The 18,029-nt window shown below is 41.0% G+C and overlaps 1 protein-coding gene across 1 annotated transcript; it reads right to left on the bottom strand.

The window, feature by feature from the left end:
- Positions 1 to 1,158: 1,158 nt before the first annotated feature.
- On the bottom strand, positions 1,159 to 10,734 carry LOC111966003 (solute carrier family 25 member 48). Its single transcript, XM_023990447.2, has 7 exons — positions 10,531 to 10,734; positions 9,664 to 9,707; positions 9,064 to 9,135; positions 8,276 to 8,528; positions 7,328 to 7,618; positions 2,682 to 2,815; positions 1,159 to 1,944 (listed from the first exon to the last, which is right to left on the bottom strand). Exons 1-7 carry the CDS (start codon positions 10,574 to 10,576, stop codon positions 1,840 to 1,842), a joined length of 945 nt encoding a protein of 314 aa, XP_023846215.1. The 5' UTR covers positions 10,577 to 10,734; the 3' UTR covers positions 1,159 to 1,839.
- Between the last annotated feature and the right edge of the window lie 7,295 nt (positions 10,735 to 18,029).

The raw sequence follows: 18,029 nt of genomic DNA, 5'->3' as shown, positions 1-18,029 counted from the left end.
GGGGACCTGACGAAGATCCATCCAACCAGGGGACCTGACGAAGGTCCACCCAACCAGGGGACCTGACGAAGGTCCACCCAACCAGGGGACCTGACGAAGGTCCACCCAACCTGGGGACCTGACGAAGGTCCACCCAACCTGGGGACCAGACGAAGATCCATCCAACCTGGGGACCAGACGAAGATCCATCCAACCTGGGGACCAGACGAAGATCCATCCAACCTGGGGACCAGACAGAGAGAGACAGAGAGACAGACAGAGACAGACACAGAGAGACAGCCAGCCAGACAGACATATATATGTATGAAGTCTGAAAGAAAATAGAGAGCAATATTACATATAATTATTGTCCTCGAGGACAGTGGTTTTCAAACCTCTTCAGGGACTACAAGACGTTTTACAATTTAGTTGTAGCCCTGTCCTAGCGCCATTTAACCTAATCAAGGGCTTGGTATTCAGTTGAATCAGGTGTACTATATCTGTAACAGCTGAGGCTCCCAGAGGAGAGGTTGAAACCCCCTGCTCTAGGATAACAGCTGCTACAAGTTTGCCATCTAGAGAACAGTGCCATCTAGTGGAGGTTGTTTGCAGTCAACAGTTCATTCACAGAAATAGCAGATCCTTTACTGTACATCAGGCCAGGGTTTACCAAAAACAGTACCAAAACTTAATGATGAGTTGGTTATTTGAAATCAGCTGTGTAGTGATGGGGACAGGGGGCCCGGGATGGGGACAGGGGGCCCGGGATGGGGAGAGAGGGCCCGGGATGGGGAGAGAGGGCCCGGGATGGGGACAGGGGCCCCGGGATGGGGACAGGGGGCCCCGGGATGGGGACAGGGGGCCCGGGATGGGGACAGAGTTTTAAAAAACCCTGCATCAGTACAGTAGACAGTGTAAAGACAGATGTACAGAACACCCCGCCTCATGACTTTGTCAGCCACAGCCCTGAGATACGGTTCTTCAGAACTCTTCTTCATAAAATGTAAAATAAAAGATGTGCCCAGTAACAGGCACCCAGTAACACGTGCCCAACATGGTGGGCCCTATAATGTTTTGTTTGTTTACTGTATTCACCCTGCCACTGCTCCATGTCAGTATCTTTAAGGTTATTGCACTCTGACCTTTAGAGAGAATTTTAAAGAAAGAAGAATACCATGATTAGATTTTAACAATACGTTTATTAGGTTTTCCAAGTAAAACTGTACAGAAACAGTATAACAAGAATTCCAAATAAACTCACATTAAAATAACCTTAAGTACAAATAAACATTAAAATAACCTTAAGTACAAATTATGAAAAAATTAAATAAAAATACACCTCCTTGTGGAATTACATTTAATTTCTCTCAACCTTATTTACAAAGATAAAACACTTAAAAAAAAAAACACTACTTAAAAGCCTGGCACCAACATATAATATATTGATTAATGTGCGCATCATCACTGAGGTTAGAACTGGTTGACTGCTGGGTACTAATAACTAGTTCATTTATGCAGTACAGTTAAAAACATGAAACATACCAACCGTATGTTTACTCTATATTATAGCACAACATATTTAAAATGTATGCATTTGTGAATTCATGTATGGCACTTTTAATAAGATATTTTCTTAACATAAGAAATTAGTATTTACACTTTACAAATACATTGTATTATGGCAATAGTGGAGATAATTCTCAACTTGAAAATGTCAAGTCGCTCCCCACTTTCTTTCTGCAAGGATTTAAATGATCTTCCAGGTGAAAACCTTTTTGGGGGCGTTCAAGGACAAGAGGATAGCTGTCAAGATGATGTGTCATTCAGTGGACATACTGCATCATATTCCTGGTGTAGATACTAGAGACCCCTGAAGAACTGCAGAGAGAGTTCATAGCCCAGAAACATGGTGGCACTCATGGGGAAGCCTCGGATAGCGTTCACTGAGGCTCCGCGGAAGAAGACCTGAAGAGAGAGAAAATAAATATACGTATTATTAAAAAAAAGGAATTAAATTAAACCTATGTTCATAATAGCCAACCAAACCAATATATAGCTGAAATCACATGGTTCAAGCCTATTTAAGCTTATTCAGACTTTTTCAGGCCAAGTGCCTATCGTGTTAATGATTGTCAGGTATTGATCAAAATGTCCCTTCTCTGTCTCTGTCTGCCAAAACACACTTGAACAAGAACACCGGTCTGATCCCTTGGAATGAGGGTGTGACACAACACTATCGACTTAACTATTTTGTTACATCACAAACTGACCAAAACATGTTTGAACTCCCTCTTAAGATAGGAACGACCTCGGTAGTTTGATAATAACTTTTCTTTGGAACAGATCTCGTCTCGCCCTTGTGACTTTTACAGGACAGGTTGAGTTCACCTGAGTTTAACTTTTAAAACTGAAGGGACTAAAGCTTACAGCTACTAATACAGTCAGCAATGGTCTGTCGCCACAGAGCTACACCAAAACCACACATACAGGCTACTGTATTCCTTTTCAAATTAAATGTGCTGACGAATCAATCTTAAAATTGCTACACTCTGGGCTGGTTTCCCGTACAAAGATTAGTCATATGATTGGACAAAAAAAAAAAGCATGCTCAAGGAAGGATCTTCACTGAAAGTGCTGCTTAGTCCAGGTCTATAGGCTTAATCTGAGTCCGGGAAACAGCCCCTGTGTGTCTGTTTGCTTACATGTATCCCCTCGGTCTTGTAGCTCTGGACGATGCAGTGTACAATCCCTGTGTATTTCCTTGTGTGGAGGGCGTCAGCCTGTAGTCTGCTCTTCACCACGTCAGCTGGAGTAGCTGTGACCCACGAGATAGAACCTGTAGACACAAACATGTCAGGAGATTTACAGTTTTATTTTTTTTAAACAGTTGATTACATTTTGGTAAACTTCATGTGATATCAAGATGTTTCTTCAAACACACTGAACAGGCAGTTTTAATTATTATTATTATTATTTTTTAAACGTGCTGAAGACACACTGCTAAAAAGTCACCTTTCAGTGGGAATGGAAGCTTTTTCCTTCTGTTTAATTCAATTTAAAATCTCCAAAACGGTCAAATGTCCTGTCGTTGTTGCTTTCCACACAAACTTTTTTTATTTGACCAAAAACCTCAGACCCCCACTTACTGAGAACTACCTGGAGGGTAAACTACCTTGAGGGTAAACTACCAGCATTTTGGTATCTTTCAAGGATTTTATGTAATCTATCACAAGACATCTTGTGGCCCTTTTTGGTACTATTTTACCTGGCCACATCTGTGATAATATGAAGTAATTAAATATGATGATTTTAAAATAAAAATAGAATGACAAAGCTGTACAATATTATCCTAAATATAAACCATCAATTTAGTGAATAACATTGGAAAGTGGGGTACCTAGTCCGTTATTCAACTGAAATGTGTCTTCCACATTTAACCCAGCCCCTCTGAATCAGAGAGGTACGGGTGGCTGRCTTAATCGACATCCACATCTTCGGCGCCCGGGGAACAGTGGGTTAACTGCCTTGCTCAGGGGCAGAATGACAGGTTTTCACCTTGTCAGCTCGGGGATTCCATCCAGCAACCTTCCAGTTACTAGTCCAACACTCTAACCACTAGGCTACCTGCCGCCCAACACTCTAACCACTAGGCTACCTGCCGCCCAACACTCTAACCACTAGGCTACCTGCCGCCCAACACTCTAACCACTAGGCTACCTGCCACCCAACACTAACCACTAGGCTACCTGCCACCCAACACTCTAACCACTAGACTACCTGCCTCGCCATGGTGTTTATTATGGGGGTTTCAGCATGAAATATATTTTTATTTTTTATTAACACTCTTTTTACTATGTCAGTAGGATTTGGTTGTCAATGTTTTGGCGTCAAACTGGCAGCAGTTGGATGTCAATAGTTGGAAGAGTTTATTGAAAATAATGCCATTGTTGATTAGATGCTTTTTCATTAATTAAGCTTGAACCACATGGTCTAATTAAAAAACAAATAAAACAACACCTTTCTCAAATATTCAAACGGAAGGAAGTGGTCATAATTAAGAGTTCTCTGTGGTTTGAGTGTCACTGTCATCTCAAAAAGTGTCTATTGGATAATGCTAATGTTTCAAACCCCCTTTTTGCATGAAAACTAGCGAAATGTTGGCGCCGCCATCAGGTTACCATCTAGCTGAGGTCTCAAATGTCATTCAGACTATGGAGTATTGACGGAACAAAAATGGGTGGAAGAACTCACTTTAACCTGCATTGGCTAATCAAAACCTAACATAGAGTAGACCTGACTATATACGTATACATTTTGTAAAAGTTATTCAACTATAAAATTACCAAAATTACGATAGATTAACAGAAAATCTATGGCAATTACCAAAATTACTGAAGATTCCGGTAACCTTGGTAACAACCAGTAGCTTTGCAACCCTACTGAGAACTGAATCATCCCACATTTCATCAGGATCTCTGTGTCAAAAGGAAATGTTTTATTAGTCAATACAGCTCCATGCTGTTTACTGGGATGACGTGTCAAATCAGTTGCTTACTCAGCTATACCTCTAGTGTCAGTGGAAAGGAGTAGACTAAAATCAGTTGCTTACTCAGCTATACCTCTAGTGTCAGTGGAAAGGAGTAGACTAAAATCAGTTGCTTACTCAGCTATACCTCTAGTGTCAGATGAAAGGAGTAGACTAAAATCAGAGGTCATTCAACTCATGAACTAATCAGATTTGTCTTGGACCTATTACATCTGTCCATTGCAGTCTTTATCACAGCAGACTGTTGGGTGAGTCAGACCATGTCATCATTTACGGGTCACAATCTGCTGGGTGGCTGTGTGAAGTAGGTCAATAATTGCATAATCAAAGAACGAGGTTTGGAAACGCTTTCCCTGGAACTTGACCTTTTAGCAGTGATGCCATCACATCAATAAGATGCAGCAGGCAGCTGAGCAAAGCAACTGCCCAAAGATGCTGGGGTGCAGTGGAGGCTGCTGAGGGGAGGACGGCTCGTGGTAATGGCTGGAACGGAGCAAATGGAACGGCGTGTGTTCTGACGCATTTGATACCATTCCATTGGTTCCGCTCCAGCCATTACCACGAGCCCATCCTGCCTTAATTAAAGGTGCCACCAACCTCCTGTGGTCTACAGCATAAACTAAGGAGGCAGATGAGGGCTAACCAAGGATTTAATCAAACTATGTTACTCACAATTTGAGTAATCCATTGGATTACAGTACTAACTACTTTTATTGTCATGTAATCAGTAACTGTAAGTCATTCTCAAGATGGCATCATAAAATGGCATAAAGTAATGGCAAAGTTTTTATAGGTTTATAGGTGGTAGACAAGGTGAAGACAACTATTCAGCTTTGGACTTGACCCTAAGACTGTAAAGGTGCCGTTCTACGAAATGAGTGCCTTTTGTGTACCTTTTGATATTTTTTAGTAGAAATTGTTCACAAATATTGAATTTTAAAAGCTTGTTATATTAAATAAAGTSCCCTTTAATATAGACCACACGGAGAATTAAAATCAATCTCATTTTGAATACGAAAAAAGGCTTGCTAAAGRGCATAAAATTCTTCATTTTGACGTGTCCCTCCGTGTACTACAGCCTACAGTTCTAACGGAACTTAGCAGATAACCCGAAGGAACGTTTTTATTTGCATAGCTAGACTACATTTTCCGCCAAGTTCACATAGCAGCAACATAACAATTCCTGCATAAATGATGATTCCAATGGGTTTAGCCATTAGTTTAGAGCAAGGTGATAGCATGGTGATAGCAACCAGGGCCAGAAATACATATGAGGACACCGAGGTCCAGACCTTTGTAATTATAAAAACCTAATAAAAAAATATATTTTGTTCAAAATAAATGAAGTCAATTATGGGTTAACATGTAAATATTTCTCCCAGTGTTGATCAAAGCTCAGTACAATTAAATTATTGATCTGACAGTTCTAATCATGCCTGCCTCTCTGCAAATGAGTGGAAACATGAACAGTGTCTTGTTCGTTATGATCACCTGCGTCTCTGTGAACGAGTGGAAACATGAACATTGCCTTGTTCGTTATGATCACCGGCGTCTCTTGGATTTGTGTGCCGGATTTGCAGCACATTCCCCACTCTCTAAAGCGGCTGGAGGCGTCCGCATACTTCCCAACCAAAACAGTTCGGAAGAGTTTGTGCATATATTATGATGCCATTTTGTGACGTTTTAGTTAATTTTGGACTTCGGTAAGGGGTTTTTCAGTTATTCGGGTACACACCATTTTTTCTTGATGCATGCAGGAGGAAGCAGAGAAGAAAGACAGAGAGAGGAAGCAAGCAGAGAGAGGTTAGTCCAGTGGTTGCCAAACTTGGGGTCGGGGCCCCATGTGGGGTCCCCTGAGAAAATCTGTACTAWTGTTATCAAACAAGTTATGAACCTAAAAAAATATGATATGTTTCAATATCTTCCCTATAGGCCGACATTAAAATGCTATCAACATGCAAACAGTTTTAAAAATGTCCTACATTTTCCTTTCTACCAGTGGTTGTTCGTCCACTGAAGTTTATAGTTTACCCATTASCCACCTTTTACCACTGATTATACAAAATTGTAAGTAATTTTCTAATAATGAATGTGATAATACAAATCATCTGTGTGCTTCATTGATATCTGGTTGTGCGGAGCTTGATTAGTAATGCCTAGGAATACAAATGTGAATGCTATGTATTTAAAAAGAAAAATAGATACTGTATTTATGTAAAAAGTTGATGATTTTTATGCAATTCATCATTACAACTGACTGAACAGTCACTGATGCTACGTGTCAGTGTGAATCATTTCTCATATTTCCCCCGTTTCAGGGGTATAACATTACAATTGTTTAGCTAATAGGCTACATGCTTGTAGATGGACTGAGGTGAATGAAGCTATAGCAWCAAGGTGATAATGGCTGGGGTCATTTTGGCTTGTTGTTGCTGTTCTCCAAAAAGCATTTAAAAAAAATGTCTTTAAATTGTATAGAAATGCAGTAAATAAGCTTCAACTTTCAAAAAAATTCCTGAAAGGAGGGAAAGGCGGGTGGGTGGGTCTCCCCCATCCGGACCTCACTAAAACTCAAACCCTGGTTACGGTCCTGCTAGCAAAGTCAGGATTGTGATTTTGATTTATGCATGGGCCCAATAACCCTCGACCAATACATTCTCTGGCCTAGTGGAAACCAAAACGAGGCCACGGTTTCAACAGAACYCTCCTTTATCTGACCTAAAGGCTCATTTCTATTTGCTTCAACCAAGCACAACTAGCAACAGTAACATTACCATTCATCCCTAAACACCTTCCAGTTACCTGCCAGTCCTCCAGACACCCATATAGAACAGGGATGAGGTGATGACCTCCCTTCAGAGGATAGCCAGCGACGGAACAACGCGTAGGGGATGAAGTACAGCGTGTACCCAGGGACGTCTCTCAGGATCATGGCCCCGGCCCCTCTGTAAAGCCCCCGGATCCCCTCAGTCTGCAGTATGGAGCAGATGCAGTGGATGGGCCCTCTGTAGGTCGGCTGGCCCTGGAGAGTCATGGAGCGCACAGCGATGTTACCGTTCCCGTTTCCGGTCGTCCCGGCAAGGTTCAGGTTCTCTAKAATACACAAGGAAACAAACAATAAAGATCAGACTGTATTTGACTTTATTGACCGCTCATGCTGAAAGAGGATAGTTTGGATTAAGGTTCAATCTTATGRGGAAGGAGGCTTTAKCTATATACCAGAACAACAGGTGATGGTGAAGATTTAACCCATGTATTATGCTCTATACTGTAGGCACCATAAAGATCCATGGGGCAACACACAAGGACGTGTGGTGCYTCGCCATATAAAAAAGGWGCAGCAATTTCCGTTTTCAAAACAGTGACTGATCASTGATGTAGGACATTGACATGTGATTATGACACCTTTTAGTTTATCAACCTTTAAGTGAGCTGGTTACAATCCACGGGATTTATCATCTCAAGCTAGCTCGTCTGAGTTGCTGTTGTGAAATAGGAATGGCAGTTGAAAGACTGATGGGGCTCTGAACKTGAATAGGCAAATGATAAGTTTTATGTGGTTCCTTGAATTGTCAACTATTCTAGACCTCTGAGTAAAGTCKCACTAAAATGAGCTTTCTAAACCCATGAGTACTATAGACACTGTACCTTCTAGAAAGGTCTAAAAGGATAGTTATACTAAAGGAAATACCTGCTAAAATAATTACCTTCTAGACGGGTCTAGAATGTTGTGTTGGTATTTGACTTTACCTGCTAAACAGGGCAGAGTCTGCATCTGCAGTCTGATCTTAACCAGGTCGACCGGAGCGCCGAGTCCCACTGACATCAGCCCTGTCAACATGCTGGCCAGGGTCAGGTCCAACATGTCACACGGCTGCCTCTCGTCACCATGGCGGAACTTGCTTATAACCCTCTGTGTGTTGTTGAAGAACCCAAACACCACTGAGTTATACACGGTGATGCTGGCCAGCGGGAAGGAGAGACCCTTGAAGAAGCCAGCGACCTAGGATGAAGAAAAATACAAAATGAGACGTTGTTATGCAGCAGTGTGTTCTGCAGAAGGTCTGCATCCCAGTATACCATTTGGAATTTGGCAACTGAAAGCTTTTTCCCCCCCCACCCCCCTGCCAGAGAGAGGCTACATAGGGAGTATTCACAGCAAGGCTCAAGGATATTTGTTCAAACAAAAGCACAGTTGCTTCAAAAGTAAAAACAAATATMTCCAGAACTGGTACAGCTAGGCCTACGGTATAATCTACAGATAAGAGTTTGTCAAATGAATTTAGGATGTTATAATTAACTTTTAGAGTAGTTGTCGAGGTTGACACTTATGTCCAAGGCCTCCGCAAGGAAACCATACCAATACCATGACGACAAATGGATTATCATGCAAAATATTATCCCATGGTCTCCTATGGATTACAATGGGACAATACAAAATGTCTCCGCACGATTGACTAAGTTGCTTTGGGTAAAAGTGTCTGCTTAAATGCTATATATTTACATTGAGACTACAAGAGCAGTGACATATCACTTACAGTTTCCTTTCTGTAGATTTGGAGGACACAGTGGAGGGTATTCTTGTATCCTTTCCCAGCTTGCAGACGAGTCTGTTGTGTAAAAATCATAGAATGGGAAATGTTAAGAACTTCAACATTCCTCCTACATAAAACAATGGCCAACACAATCTACAACATGTAGGCTAGGTGATGTGTGGTCACTCATGTTAATGTTACTGCAGGTCTATAGCCTACTAAATGGTAACTGTGTATGTGTAGATAAACTATTATTACATGTTTGGTAAAAACCCAAGGTTTGACATTAAGGGTTGATCTATTGCCTAGAGCTAGTGAACTGAACAGTTGGGCAAGTTGAGCCTGCTCTGGGGTTGCCCCCATTGATCTGTCTGGTTCCCCTCCATTGTTTAAATGAAAGAGACAATTGCCTTTCAGACCTTAATGTCAATCCCTGATTTAAACCTCATCGGACAGTTTCCTGGAAAACCAATTAAGCCTAGTCCTGAAACTCAAGATAAACAGAGAATCTACATTGAACGTGCATTTTAGTCCAGGACTAGGCTTGATCAGTGTCTGGGAAACCAGTCCTTTACGTGTTGAACTGTGTGTCCTCATATGTACCTTGACTGTGTCCAGCGGATGACCGACAATAACACTGGAAGCTCCTATTGGAAAAACAGATGGAAGCCACGTTTAGGAGGAGTAAGGAGGGACGGATGGATAGAGAGAGAAAGAGAGTGAGAAAGAGAGAGGGGGAGAGTTAATATATAATGTTGTTTCAGTGGCACCCTGCCTAGAACATCCAACCCTCCTCAGACAATAGAACTACAGTACCACAGATTTCAGGGCAAATACAAGAGAGAACAGAAAGAATCATATCCCGGCCAGACAGCCAAACACTACCACTGCTTAGGGATCATTCTGACTCAARATTTGCAATAACAAAACTTAGTCCGATAATGTTAATAACTACAGTAGGCTGCCTATAGGCGAATAACAGGCAACGAAGAGTTTTTCACAGTTAACAGCATTCCACAGATACAGTATCATTGTGCAACTACTATGCCCCTACTGTCCGTTTCATGGTAGCGCGCCTTGCAGAAGTAGAATATAGAAAAGGAGAAAACTCGAAAATAAACTCGAGAATAAATAGTCAAACAAGTAGAACTGGTTATTTAATTATTAACTACATRTTGATTGGATGTTAAATGTTGAGTGTTTGATCAAAATGACCAAGTGTCCAGCGCTATGTGGGCAATTCGATTTGGAAAATCTGCGCATGTTCCAATTATTCATACATCTACTTTTTTTCTAATTGAACATAGACTAGATATAGGCCTACATAGCAAATGTATTCAAATTAAAACAAATTATGATAAACAAAATCGATATGCAATAGTCCAATACTGCTCTAATCCCAAACTCATCCTCACATAAAACATTTAATTCTACGGGTAATTGACTAGTTCAAAAATAACGGACACTCACCTCCAATCCAACCTGCAAGGAAGTCATCTAAGCGAAAACAATTCATTTCTGATTGATATTAATTATTTTCTTCTGTCACTAGTCACCGGTGAACAGAAATCTTAAGTGTTAGGAATTCAACGTTGATACAGACACGCCGGGTAGGATATTTGAGAAGCAAAGTAACAAAAACGTGACTTTCCTAGCATCTATGTAAACCTCCAGATAGGTATAGGAGGGTCTGTAATAAACATAAAAACAGGGATTGGGCGTCTCTACACCAATCAGCATCTAGGATTTATGTGTGACACTTGCCGTTTGATAAACAATGGGCAAATTTGTTTTGATGGCCCGGTGCCCCGGCRGAGTGGACAATTTGTTAACGTCCACTGGAAAAGTAGGGAATGTACCAACTACTCTGAACCGGGGCACAGGGCCATGAAGCGGTTCAAGCCGTTCTAAATAGTTTTTGCGGTTGGGAAGAAAATAATATCATAAATACTGTAAYCCAAGAGGAATGGCGATGCAAACAAAATATAAACTTCATTGGCCACTTACATAATTATCCACATGGAGGGAGATTGATGCATAAAGCCAGAATTTTAGTACAAATGCATAATGGAAATGTGGTCTAGGCTTTATCATATCACAAAACATTTACTTTATCAACTTATTTGGGCAAAACAAATAAACTCCATAAACGTTGTGCAACATAACAAAATAAATAAGAAAAATGCTATTTTCATATTTAAAAGGCTATATACCAATCTAACCATATATATTGTGAAAGAGGAGATAACATGGGTTTAGACACACCCTAGAGGTATTGCGTAGAAAACACACAGATAGCACTCAAAGATAAGAAACCATTACACTGCAGGATGGAAAATTACAATAAAAAAATGGTGCCAGAAGTGTTAGCGACAGATTTTCTGTTTGCCTGCACCTCTGGACTTCAAGACTCATTCAGAGAAAAGTGTTACTATAAAAACCTACACTTTTATTATCATTTGCATTTAGTGAAAGTATTCAGAACACTTGACTTATTCCACATGTTTTACATTTTTGGTTGAGATAGAGACTTGAATTCAACATGAACATATTCATTATAACTTGTAGTTTCCATTTGAAATCAATCAAAACCTTTAAACCCTAGGCCAATATTATGTAGTGTCCATTTTCTGTTGAACCCTGGGTTGAACTGAAACAATATCTGTTTGATAGATTCTTCTAATACTGTACAGGCCTAAATATCATAATTGAGGAAAATGTATAAAATATGGTCACATTTATTTGCTGTGTTTTTTAAGTTTTTATTTAACTAGGCTAATCGTTAACCCTTGTGTTGTATTAAGGGTAAACAATGACCCGCCACTATGTTTAACAGCAGAGAAAACCCCTAAATGAGGACTTTTCCGAGAGTGACCCCAACATTAGAAAAAGTGAAACATCGCCTTTGTTCATATTTCCATGCAAGCTGTACACCACCAGGGTACAAAGACTGTCTTAGGGTCATTTTTGAAAGACAACACACACACACACACACACACACACACACACACACACACACACACACCCAACACACACACACAACACACACACACACACAACACACACACACACACACCCACACATTGACAAATTGAGATTCTGTGTGCTACTGATTGAATTCAGACAAAAATAAAACTTTATTGTGCATGTGCATCATCTCCCTCCACGACCCTCCACGACCCTCACGACCCACACACACGACTCAAGTTCACAGACTAAATAAACAACGTTCAGACAAAATAAACAACATTTCAGACAAAATATATTTTTTTGAAAATAATTGTTTACTAATGGAGAATGCAGTCAGAGGCTATAAAGATGGTGCAGATGACAGTCCCCCAGTTCTCTCTTTGCTGAGCCATGAGGGCACGTTTCAGTTCCCAACAGGTCGTAGATATGATTTTTTCAGATGTCCAGGAGGAACAAGAGAAAATGATTTAGAAGAGGAGGTGGTATCTGAAGAAGAAGATTGGGAAGAATACAACCCAGAGCACGATGCATCATCTTCAGATGAAGAAGAAATCCCAAGCTGAAAAATAGACATTTTTGTCAAAGAACAGCAAAATAACATGGTCCTTGTCACCATATGACAACCAGGGCAGAATGGCAGCAGAACATGTCATAAGGATGACCCCAGGGACCACAAGTTTCCCTTTCCCAGGACATCGCCTCAACATTCTACATGTTCATCACAACAGCCATCGAAAAAATCATTCTGGAGATGACAAATTTGGAGGGTTTCCGTAAATATGGAGACACCTGGAAAAGGATGGATGAGATTGACCTGCGTGCCTACATAGGGCTGCTAATCTTAGCGGGTTTGTTTATGTCCCGAGGCGAGGTAACATGTAGTCTCTCTGGGATGCAGAGAGTGGAAGGGTGATTTTCCGTGCCACGATGCCACGGAAAGTCTTTCACACTTTCTCAAGAATGCTACGATTTGATAACCGTGAGACAAGACCTGCAAGACGTGTGAGAGACAAACTGGCAGCCATAAGAGATGTCTGGGAGAAGTGGGTGGAGCGTCTGCCYTACCTCTACAACCCTGGGCCTGAAGTCACAGTGGATGAGCAACTGGTTCCATTCAGAGGTACATTTTTATTTTCATATCTGTAATGTGATTTTCATTGTTCATTTTATTATGTATTGCTGTAATATCATTGATTTATGTGATTGTTTTCTGTGACACTAATACTAATTACTGATAGTAATCTCTTTTGTCAAAAGGTCGCTGTCCTTTCCGGCAGTATACGCCCAGCAAGCCAGCAAAGTATGGCATCAAGATATGGGTGGCCTGTGACGCACAATCCAGCTACTCTTGGAAAATGCAAGTCTACACAGGGAAGCCGACCGGTGGAGGCCCGGAGAAGAACCAGGGGATGCAGATTGTGAATGATGTTATAGATGTACTGAGGGAGCACAATGTCACGTGTGACAATTTCTTCACCTCTTATGAACTCAGCCAGCAGCTCCTGAAGAGGAAGATCACCATGGTTGGCACAGTTAGAAAGAACAAGCCTGAGCTCCCCCCTGCACTCCTTGCAACAAGCGGGAGAGAGGCTTTCTCATCAAAGTTTGCCTTCACCCCCACCACCACTCTAGTTTCTTGCCTCCCAAAGAGGAACAAGAATGTGGTCCTCCTGAGCACACTGCACAAAGCGGCTGAGATCAGTGATCGTGAGGACAGGAAGCCAGCCATCATCCTGGACTACAACCACAACAAAGGAGGCGTGGACAACCTGGACAAGGTGATTYGAACTTACAGCTGCAGGAGGATGACTGCCCGCTGGACCCTGGTCATCTTCCATAACATCATTGATGTGTCCTCATTCAATGCCTTTGTGATATGGAACAAGATCAACCCTAACTGGATGCCTGATAAYCGGAACAAGAGGAGGGTGTTCCTGGAGCAGCTGGGAAAGGCACTTGTAACACCACACATTCAAAGAAGGGTCCACCTCCCCCGCACAGCAGCCTCTGCAGTGCTTGTGAAAGCTGTCCAGGGGGCTGAATCTTGTCCTGATCCACCTGAGGCTGCAGCTGGGGTAGGCAAGAGGAGGAGATGCCAATTCTGCCCCCCAAAGAAGGACTGTAAAACAAATACTATGTGCTGCACATGTGAAATACATCTGCAAAGTCCATGCACACACACACATGCATACTGTCCTACATGTGCTAATTAGAGTTGATTGATTTATGTTACTCACATTTTTGTTTTGTATCCATTATCTTATTTTATTGTTATTTATTGTTGTTGTTTATACACCTTGTGGGTGGGGGCAATGATTTAAAAAATGGGATTAGACTAGTATTTTGTCGTTGAATTCCTCATTGTACAGTATATAAGAATATATCACTATGTTGCCAATAAAYTTCAAGACTGTTATTGTTTCCCTTCAATAAAATGCATTCAAAACTACTTTCTGCACATTTCTGCTACTTTCTTAGGCTYTACAAGTGATCTCTCTTGCTAAAAAAAGTAATGTTCACACCTATACAGTACCTTTAGCAATAATAACAATAATAATAATAKACCTCTACATTAGTAAAGAAAACAATTATGACAAGTGTGTTGTAATAAAAATGACTGGTGTCCACTGATTAAATGCAGTCTTTCTGCATTGTGAAGAGAGAAAACCCAGATATTCACCGAGTTTGTGATGAATGACAAGTTGTTTCTTAATGCAAAACAGATTTGAGGTTTAAAATTCAATTAAGCTGCTTTATTTTAGGGGTTTAGTGAAGGCGGGTKATTTTTTACCCTTAGGACAAGGGTAGTACACAGAACATTAAGCCCACACAAGGTTTAAGAACAAATTCTTATTTACAATGACAGCCTACACAGGACAACGCTTGGCCAATTGTTTGCAGCCCTATGGGACTCCCAATCACAGCCGGATGTGATACAGCCTGGATTTGAACCTGGGACAGTAGTTATGCCTCTTACACTGATATGCAGTGCCTTAGACCGCTGCACCACTCAGGAGTTCTGTTAAAACTTCCCTTTGTAATGACTTCGATAGCAACAGTGAATCTATTAAGTGGAGATTTCTCCATCATTCTCACTATAACACACTATATAATAATTATCAGTGAAAATATGGAAGCTGGGCTTGGTTAAAACCCTGGATGGGAGACTGAAGGAGGTGCTGCCCAGACTGTTTTCTTTTCTTCTCATAGTGGATATAACYTTGAAGCTTTGATGTTGATTTAAAGGTACATATTCAACATGTTTTATACAAGGCATCATATGTATTTTGGCCATGTTTCTCATGTCTGTCTACCTACATACTTGGAAATAGTGAATAAGGAACCGATCAGTGGCTTTTCTTAGGGAAAGTGTACGGTTATTTTATCAATATATTTTACAATGATTGAATGAATAAATTAATGAATCAATGTGCTTTTAAACTGATAATACTCCTTCTGTAGCCAAAACTAGCTGACTAACTAAACGGCAGATTAAGGACCCTACCACTTCTGTAGCCAAAACTATCTGACTGTTTAGAAGGCAGTGTGAGGACACTACCACTTCTGTAGCCAAAAGTAGCTGACTGCCTAAATGGCAGTGTGAGGACAGTCCATCATGGATGCTAAATGTGGCTAGCATGAGGTGTGAAGCGTGGTAAACCACACCATTGACCTCCCTCACGGTCATCATATAAAGGTGATGTGTCAAGTTGCCGCTGGAGGAGATCATGTGTCATTGGCCTATATACGAGTCCCAAATGGCACCCTATTCCCTATGTAGTGCACTACTTTTGACCAGGGCCCATAGGGAATAAGGTGCCATTTGAGACACAAGCTACATCTGGTATCTCTGATCTACTATACATGTACTGCACAGACTTTTGATTTAATCATGGACCAATGTCAGAGGTGTGTTGACAACGGGCTGCGTTACATTATACCCATTGAAAACAGGTGTTGTAATGCTACTGCACAAAACAGATATCAAGTCCTGAATATAATCTTGTATACATTACTTGTTACAGTGTCAATGCCGGAAATACATTTTGAAGGATGTGTTTACGAGTCCGTGTAACCCACACGTCCCCCTCTGACCTAGATCTGTTGTTTCAGGACAGAGAAGTGCTAACTTTGCATTTTATTTTGTAAAGATAAATCAGAACAAAAACACTGTCAATTGAAGCCTACAGATGTCGTTCTACTGTATCATGTTGTCTGACAAAACATATCAAATGTAGACAATTCAATAAAAGTTTGATGTTACATTTGAAATATTATTTACAATATTAACAGGTACAAAACTAGTGATCTTTAATTCTGTAATAATGCTTAAAGGCAAATGATTGGCTAAAGATTCCAATGGCATGACGTGCAGAACATTGAGATGTTGCCACAGATCAGAGTGTTGCCACAGTTCTGAATAGTTGTATTGTAACTGAGATCAGACACAAACTGCTGATTCACTTTACATGGGATCATAGAAGTGATTCCAGGAAAGTAGATGTCATTAGATGGAGTGACATCATGTAACAAAACGAATGTTCTCGTAACTGTCAGATGAGACATTCATTAATACCTCCTGTATTGTAAACTGAAGGGACCGGAGCGGGTACTGGAGGTAAATCAAACACATCATGTGCTTTCTTGGGAAAAGAGGGTAGGGTGAGGGTGTGAGCGTGAGTCTGTCAGTTTCATTGGTCATTTAGTGGCCATGTGCACAGGCTTCTAAGTGACTCTTATCTACCCAGAGCAAAATTTTATTTATTTATTTATTTAACCTATTATTTAACCAGGTAGGCAAATTGAGAACACGTTCTCTCATTTACAATTGCGACAAATCATGTGTGTGTGTTTTGTGGTATGTGTGTAGTGTGCGATGGTGCGTGTGCCTGTGTGTGTTGTGGTGTGTGTGTGTGTGTGTGTGTGCTGCGTGTGATGTGTTGTGTGGTGTGGTGTGATGTGTGTATGTGTTAGTGTGGGTGTGTGCTGTTGGTGTGCGTTTTGTGATGTGCGTGTGTGTGCGTGGATGTGTGTGTGGTGTGTGTGCATTGTTTGGTGGGTGTTGCTGTGTGTGTGCATGTCTGTGTGTGTGGATGTGTGTGTGTTGTGTGCTGTGTGTGTGTGTGTGTTGTGTGTGTGTGTTGTGTGTGTGTGTGTGTTGTGTGTGGTGTGTTGTGTGTCGTGTGTGCGCGTGTGGATGTTGGGTTAGTGTGCGTGTTGCGTGTGGTGTGTGTGTGTGTGTGCATGTTGGTTTGTTGTGTGTGTGTGTGTGGTGTGTGTATGCGTGTGAATGTGAATGGTGTGTTGTGTGTTGTGTGTGTGGGTGTTTGCTGTTTGTTGTGATCTGCGTGTGTGGGTGTTGGTGTTTGTGTGTATGTGTGGTTGTGTTGGTGTTGGTATGTGTGCGTGCGTGTGCGCGTTGATGTTGTGTGTGTGTGTGTGGTTGTGTGTCTGTGTGTGTGGTTTGTGTGTGTGTGTGTGTGTGTGTGTGTGGTTGTGTGTGTGTGTGTGTGTAGCAAGCAACCTACAAGCTTGATAGATCATCCTCACCTCATGATCGATACGTGGTGATAATGTTGATAATAATAATGTGGTGTTTAATGTGTATATAACCCACACCACCGCTCCCCCCTCAGCTCTCTCTATCTTTAACATGGAGTGATGCTGGATTATTTTCTGAATGTCTATTTGATCAGCCTTGAAACATGTCGACTTTTCTTTGAATAGGATTCCAAAGAGTTGGTCTGACTGCCTTTCTGTACGAAACAGGAAACAAAGGAGGAGTTTAAACAGCAAGTTGTTTTACATTTTATAGACATTACAGATGTGGATCTAAGTGATCACTCTTTCTTCTGAGGTTTTAAAAAAAGCTTCTAAAGTTTCCAATTTCCACTTTAAAATGTCAGACTTGATTTGTTTTAACAAAAATGTATCAATCACTACAAAAAATATCCTTTAATTATAATCCAGACAATAATTCACATTTCCTGTTGCTGCAA

This window comes from Salvelinus sp. IW2-2015, linkage group LG6.2, assembly GCF_002910315.2.
Source record: "Salvelinus sp. IW2-2015 linkage group LG6.2, ASM291031v2, whole genome shotgun sequence".
NCBI lineage: Eukaryota > Metazoa > Chordata > Actinopteri > Salmoniformes > Salmonidae > Salvelinus > Salvelinus sp. IW2-2015.
This window is presented reverse-complemented; position numbering and strand designations above follow the sequence as displayed.

Excerpts from the sequence above, each read along its gene's own strand:
- LOC111966003 (XM_023990447.2), bottom strand. The coding sequence starts at position 10,576 with ATGAATTGTTTTCGCTTAGATGACTTCCTTGCAGGTTGGATTGGAG. Across the intron at positions 9,708-10,530 it reads CCTTGCAGGTTGGATTGGAG|GAGCTTCCAGTGTTATTGTC; the intron begins GTGAGTGTCCGT and ends TTTTTCCAATAG. Across the intron at positions 2,816-7,327 it reads GGTGTCTGGAGGACTGGCAG|GTTCTATCTCGTGGGTCACA; the intron begins GTAACTGGAAGG and ends TTGTGTCTACAG.